Source organism: Alligator sinensis, unplaced genomic scaffold (assembly GCF_000455745.1).
Source record: "Alligator sinensis unplaced genomic scaffold, ASM45574v1 scaffold337_1, whole genome shotgun sequence".
NCBI lineage: Eukaryota > Metazoa > Chordata > Crocodylia > Alligatoridae > Alligator > Alligator sinensis.
In genome coordinates, this window is record NW_005841927.1 from 925,939 (window position 1) to 932,703 (window position 6,765).

Consider the following 6,765-nt stretch of genomic DNA (forward strand, 5'->3'; position numbering starts at 1 on the left):
TGCTCTTCAGCACATACAGATCTATTTCTTATTCGCTCTGCCTTGAAATTCCCCTTGCGGGTGCTCTTATTCCCCAGCAAGGGTGCTCTCTTCCGTAGTTTTAACTTGCTTTTCAAAGAGGAGCTGCGTAATTGTTAATCAAAGGAGGGGCGACTGCATTTTACAATCCCCACCCCAACTGAAATCGCATTCACTTAGGCTGTGGATAAACTCCTAGGGTACAAGGGCACCAAAACCAAAAGCACAAGTTATTGTTGAATTAGCTCTTTCATCCACAGTTTGGGTCCAGACCTACCCCACTCATAAGCCACCATTTGAGAGCAAATTCATGGTGGAAACAGTAGCACATGGTGAAACCTGCTCTTCTGACCCAGAGGCCCAGTCTAGATTTCAAATGCAGCCAGGCTTTCCTAGGTTAGATGTGAGGCTTGCTTTCCCTGCAGCAGGGGAGAGATTTCCATTCATTTGGAGTCACTTTATCTTGGAGACGACTTAAGGGTGTTTTCTCTCTCCAAGCCCCAGGGTGGGGGAAGGGAGATGCCTGCAGTGATCAGTTAATCTTTAGACAGAGACAGGAGCTCAGAGCCCCTTTTTAAGTGTGCTGAGGGATGGGACAAGCCCGCTCTTTTTTCACACCAGGCAGTCTGAATCCAACCCGGGCTTTGGGGTTGCAGCATGCTCTCCGATTTACTCCTGCAAAATTGCATGGCTAGAGCTATCTTTATGCAGCCTTGTTCAGGTGAGAGGGTCAGTCCCCAGGTATAAATGGGGAGCAAATCCCGGTGCACTCTGCACAAGAGTTGGGCAGAAATTCACCTCTGAATTCAGATGCCTGATGGGGAACGGTCCTCTCCGTGCACCAACCAAGGACTGTCCAAGGTGCAGAACCTCTCTGCATCCTCAGAGTCCTTAGGTGGACCAGAAAAGATGGAAAACCCTAGTGGTAAAACCTCCACAGGTTCACACAGCCTCCCACGCTCCTTTTCACTGGCCAGTGCCTGGCTCTCAGAGGTAGGGGGTCTCTCCCCTTTCTGGGCTGGCCATGAGGCAGCTGTACTGGAGGTTAAAACTAGCGTGGCCTTTTAAAGTAACAGAGTGGGACTCATCTGAGTTGGGTTTAGCTCCTGGCCCTGCCAAGGCCCCCTGTGACCTGGCAGAAGTCACTCATCTCCCACTGGGCAGATCTAGCTGTTGAGGGCCTGGCACAAGGGAGCCTCTTGGGTTTCTGCCATTGTAATATGAACAATAGGAAGATGCGCAGAGCCTCACACACTCCAGCAGAGCTGCACCCTTTAGGGATTATAAAACCTGCAGGGAGAACTTTATCCAGGAGAGGCAGCTTTGAACTCAAGAGAGCTGAGCAGAGTGGCAGCAGGACGGACTTTTATGTGAAGTGAGTGCAAGTGCATTAGCAGCTGGGCACTTCCTTAGCAATCGGAGACTCATCAGAGCAGTGTGTACATGCATGTACCCCTGTGTACATGCACAGACAGACAGGCACACAGCCCTTACCAACCTCACCAGCTTTCACTAGGACTCGATTTGCTGTGGGCCTGACCCATTGGTTTGTCCACACTCTTTTTTTTTAATGTCAGGGAACAGTGTTTTAACCAAAGTGCTCTGGACCTGCCTGTTTCTAGTGCCCTCAAAGCCAACAAATGCAATGAAGTGTGATAAAAACCCATGGGCTTTCACTCTCCAGCAATGATAGCAGCTCTGGTCTCCAACGTAGAACTAAAAAGCCCAGCTTTCCTGGCTGAGATGCAGTCCATGGTCGCATCTATACCCAGAGATATGAGCAGAGATGTCCCTCTATTGCACTCTCATTGGGGGAAGCTGCTTTTGCCACAGATATTGGCTGCAAACATCAAGCGCGCCGGTTGTCATACTAGCAGTCCCACTGTGCCACACCCCAATCTGGTTTCTACCAACTCCCTCCTCGTAGACTCGGAGCAGGTCATAAAGAGCATAGTTCTCCACGCGTATGGAGCAAAATTATCCTTTTAAAAGGGTGTTGGGAAAGCCAGGTGGGTTGGGTTGGGAAAGGCAAAACTGCACGTGGCTTCTGCCAGGACGGGCTTGTCACCAATGGGCCAGGCTGGGACCCAGGAGAGTCTTAGCTCTGCAGGGATGCCCTGCACCTTAGCTCAGTCCCTGCAGGACCTCCTCCATGTCACCAAAGCAGCACACCCCAGTCCAGCAAAGGTGTTCAGCTCTGTGGCTCTCTGCTGAAGGCACCACTCATTGTGTCAGCCACGGCACTTCCTTTTAATGGGAGCTTATGTTCCCTTCAGCCCCTGCTACCCGGGGGAGGAGGACGATGGGGATTAATTCCTGGACCAGGCAGGGGCAACTTTTCACATGTTTTTATATTATTCCATTGCTCAAGAGCCCCTTTTGTGGCTGTCTCTGCTGGCCTCTCAGTGATCCTCTGGGATCTACCCCATTCTTCCTGGCCATGCTGCTGATGGCTGGGCACATGCTGCTTGCAGTTTCCTCTGACATAAAACACCTGGACCCAGTGATGCTGCTAGATGGGGATCCCCACAAACACATGGGCCACCTGCCTGCCCAGATGGGGTAAGCTTCCCAGCCTGCGGTGGAGCCCTCCTGATTTATGCCAGCTGGGGGAGCTGACCTTGCCAACTCTCAGCTCACTGCATCCTGAGGCACATCCAACTCAGCTGCCCATGCTCAACACCCTGCCCCCCAAATCCATCTCCCGGGTCTAAAAAAACTCAGAGGTTTTTTTGAGCTAGGCAGTCCTGGTCCTCTCCTGTCCTGCCCACATCTTCCAGATGAGATAAAGGGGGTGGGGGGAAGACAAGGAGACTCTCACCCCCACCAGCAAGGACCATTCAAACCTGGTTCCTGTAATAAAGTGATTTAATAGATCTAAAGAGGCCAATTCCCTTCTTTCTCCCACAATTACTTCCTGTGGGTCATCATTCACATATGTAAATGGAGAGGGGAAGGAGTGGGTCATCAAGGAGGCTGCAGGCATTAACCCAGTGTCTGGTGTGGGGCATTGTGGAGGATGGAGATATCCCCCATGGCAGACACGTCCCACCCCCCATTCTCAACACCTCGCCAGACACCTCCGGGCTTGACTGTGTCCATTTGTCCACTTCCTCTGGAGACTTTGGTTTATGGCCCCCTCTCCTTTGACCCTGGGCACCATCTCTTTGTATCAAGGTCCCCACATGCTTGAGTTCAGCAAATGCAGCACCCAGAGGGCTACCAGCCGCGAAGCCCTGTACCCAGGGGACAGTGGCAGGCAATGCTCCCTTGACAGGGCTTCAGTGCATCTCCACCCTGTCCCAGAGAGCGACTCCAGAGAAGGGAGGAGAATTTGCTGTCTCTCTCCCATTCAGACCTTGGCTTCTCAACTAGGGTAGCCAACACGGCCCAGTCTCAATGACATATTTGCAGGAAAAGGGGCAGCAGTGCCGAGATTGGGTTTCATTTCCCATGGACCAAACTGCCTCGCACCACCAACCTGGGGCTGGATTCAAATCAGGGATCTCCAGGTGAAAAGCTCCCTATTCCATTATCAGACCAAAGCCAGCTAGTCCCTCGGCAAGGAACTCCTCCACCCGAGAAGCAAATCTGGAGATGCCTTGTCCCTTTATCACACAGTAAAGGAGGAAGCTTGCAAGCTGAGAAGTTGCCATTTGAGCACCAGAGGTACCACTGACCCTCCTCTCCCGCAGGGCCATACACACAGACAAGTGCCATGAATGAACTGGCCCCATCCCTTCCATCGAAATACAAGCCATTCATTACCTATCACAGCAAGGACTCAAACTCAGGGCTCCCCAGACCACATCCTGGGTGAATTAAGGAAGCTGGACGTCTAAGGCCTTTCTCTAGACAGTGGGTGGGGACAGTAACAGCGGGCAGAGACACCCTGGCTTGTTCTCTTTTTGTGCAGGAATGTTAGTGCCGGCAATCAGAAAACTAGACTGTCTGGGGGCCATAAATGCTGGGGAGAATGGAGGATTCCCACCCACAGACTCCATTACTCGGGCTCACATTGAATTTCACACACCGCGCAGAGGCACAAAAGATTTGGCCATTTTCTCTAGCAGAGAACTTGGCTCCGTCCATCACTGGACACAGTGACCACTCTCGGTCATCAGGGCACCATGGTCCTGGAAAGTCCTTTTGGGCCAGAACCTGGTTCCCTGCATCCACAGACAGCCTTTTATCCAGAGAGTCCTAAACGGGTCCACTCCAGCCCCGCATGTACCCAGTCACAAAGCCCCTGTGAGAACAAACCCAAGGACCCCCTGCAACAGGAGGCAGGGGAAGCAAGGGCATCGCCAGCAGAACGGTAAAGAAGTCTCTAGGTGTTCCCAGGTGAGCTGGGAATCCTTGGCCTCCAAATTCAGCTGATTTTATGGCCCACCAGCAGGACGGTAATTAGAACAAAAGGAGTTCCCTCTGTTTGTGCTGTGCTCAAGCGCTGCTTGCCCTCTCCCACAATAAGGGAATTCGGGTTCCCATCTTCTTTCCTTCTGGAGCTTGTATGTTCCACCAATGTACTCCGGCCCCACCTGAAGGGACCAATTCTCTCCTGGAGCCGGTGCCTCTAATCCCACCTCTATTACATCTCATGCTTTCCACACACACTTGGTCAACTGCATGAAAACCCAGCCGCTGACCACCACAAATTCTGGGCAAGTCCTATACTGAGCCCTTCCAGCCACAGCCATCAGAGACCCCAGAAACAACTCTGTCCTCTGCAGCTCTCATTCCATTTGTACTGAGTGAAAACATGGGGGGATACCCCACATCTCCCAGAGAAATTCACCTGGTCAATGCACATTAAATATCCACTGCCTGGAAACAGGGAGAGCATCATACCACAGGCATTGCCCTGGCTTTTCAATAAAGAGAACAAGCACATGTTTCTTTGATCCCATTCACACTGGGAGAATAAATCCATGTTTGCTACAAAAAACCCACACTCCATGCTTCATAGCTGCAGCCCTCTTGCTGGTCCATCCTGGCCAACTGACCTCATTCGACCTGTGCCCGGAGAGCCGCAGCAGCAGGTACGAGGCAAACCATCCACACCCCCAAGAGTGCCAGCACCCAACCTCTGGCTCTCCTCCAGAAGCAGTCAAGCAGAGCCCTGCAGCCTCATTGCACTGCGAGGGCTGTAGATCGCTTTCCAAAGTTGGACCCTTTGCTCGCTGCTAGTGGTCACTGCCCCACCACCCTGCCCAGTTCAGAAGCTGGATCCTGCAGAACGATGCAGGTTTTTAGTCCAGGTGGGCAGTGCTCATGCATGCCCTTGCCTGCCAGGTGGTGGATGGGTTGGTGCTTTGGGTTTTGTTTGACAGCTGGAGCCACCACCTGCTGTAAAGCCCCCCGCCCTCCCTCGGTGCCAACTGGGTTCTGGGGTGGGCTTGGGTTTGACCCGTGTTAGGAGCAAGCCTGGGGCCCACAACCCCAGGGTCTGGGTTAAACCCCAGCTATGGATAAGGCATAACCAATCACGGTGCCAAGGCCGGTGGAGTGGGGGGCACCCAGAGGCCTGCCAGGGTGGAGGCTGTCTTTGGAGGCAGGTGAAAGCTTTGTCCTTTGGCAGCTCCTGCTGCCAGCTCTCCGCCCCAGAGCCCTGGATGCCTCTCGCGGCCGCCTGGGGCTTTGCTGCATCTGCCCGGCTCCGAGGGCTCCAGGTGGAGCATCACAGAGAGCGAAAGCAATCTCTCAGTAGCGGCTGAGGCAGCTCTGGCCGGGCTCCCTCCCTGCCCCCGCTCGGCCGGTCCGGGGGCCCCCAGGCCCTCCTTCCCAAGCGGCTCACCCCACGCCGGGCTCCCCCGGCCCCCAGCCGAGCCCCGCGGGCGACCCCCGCGCCCTACCTGGTGCACGAAGACGTCCACGGGCGAGTCCAGCGCGGTGCCCTCCCTGCTGGTCATGGAGAGGAAGCCGAAGCCCATCCGCACGTTGAACCACTTGCAGATGCCGGAGCCGTGGAGCAGCTGGGGCTCGTCCTCCGCCTGCGGGGAGTCTCCGGCCGGCTCCTCGCCGCCCTTGGCGCAGCCACCTGGGAACATGCGGCCCGACCCTGCTGAGCCCGCGGCCCCCGAGCCCCGCCGTCCCCTCCCCGGCCCGGGAGACCCTCGGCTGCACCCCCGTACTGTCCCAATCACCCCCCTTACTGGTCCCAGTTACCCGACCATTCTAGCCCCAATTACCCGTCCTTACTGGTCCCAGCTACCCGACCATACTGGCCCCAATTGCCCCTCCTTACCGGTCTCAGTTATCCCCTTCACTGGTCCCAATCATTCTGCCTTACTGGTCCCAGTTACCCCCCTTTACTGGTCCCAGTTACTCCCCCTTCATAATCCCAATCACCACCCCCCCAAGTCCTGGTTACCCAACTACAATGGTCCCAGTTGCCCCGTTTACTGGTCCCAATTACTCTCCCTTACTGGTCCCAGTTACCCCTCTTTCACAGCGTCGTGGGGGGCCTACTGCTCCCTCCAGGGGGGAGCACCCCGGGAAACCCCCCCAGGATCTAGCCTGGAGCCGGGGCCTGCTGGCAGAGGGGCAGAGGGAGCCGGGCCGAAGACCCCGGCCCCACCCCCGGGGATCCCGGCTCACGGGGATCCCATCGCCGGCGAGGAGGGGTGAGGGGGGTTCAGCTCTCCCCCCTCCCGTTGCAGGAAAGTTTTTGTCTTCTCTTTTTTGTGGCCTCTGGAGTTCCGCTGACCCCGGCCCAGGGACCCAGCACCGCCGCAGCCCCCGCCC

The 6,765-nt window shown here is 55.4% G+C and overlaps 1 protein-coding gene across 1 annotated transcript in view; it reads right to left on the bottom strand.

The window, feature by feature from the left end:
* LIN28A (lin-28 homolog A) overlaps positions 1-6,068 on the bottom strand; it is a 19,217-nt gene extending 13,149 nt beyond the window's left edge. The window contains exon 1 of the mRNA XM_006019254.2: positions 5,874-6,068. Coding sequence (XP_006019316.1) covers positions 5,874-6,068 — 195 coding nt within the window. The remainder of the gene's footprint in view (positions 1-5,873) is intronic.
* Positions 6,069-6,765: the final 697 nt, after the last annotated feature.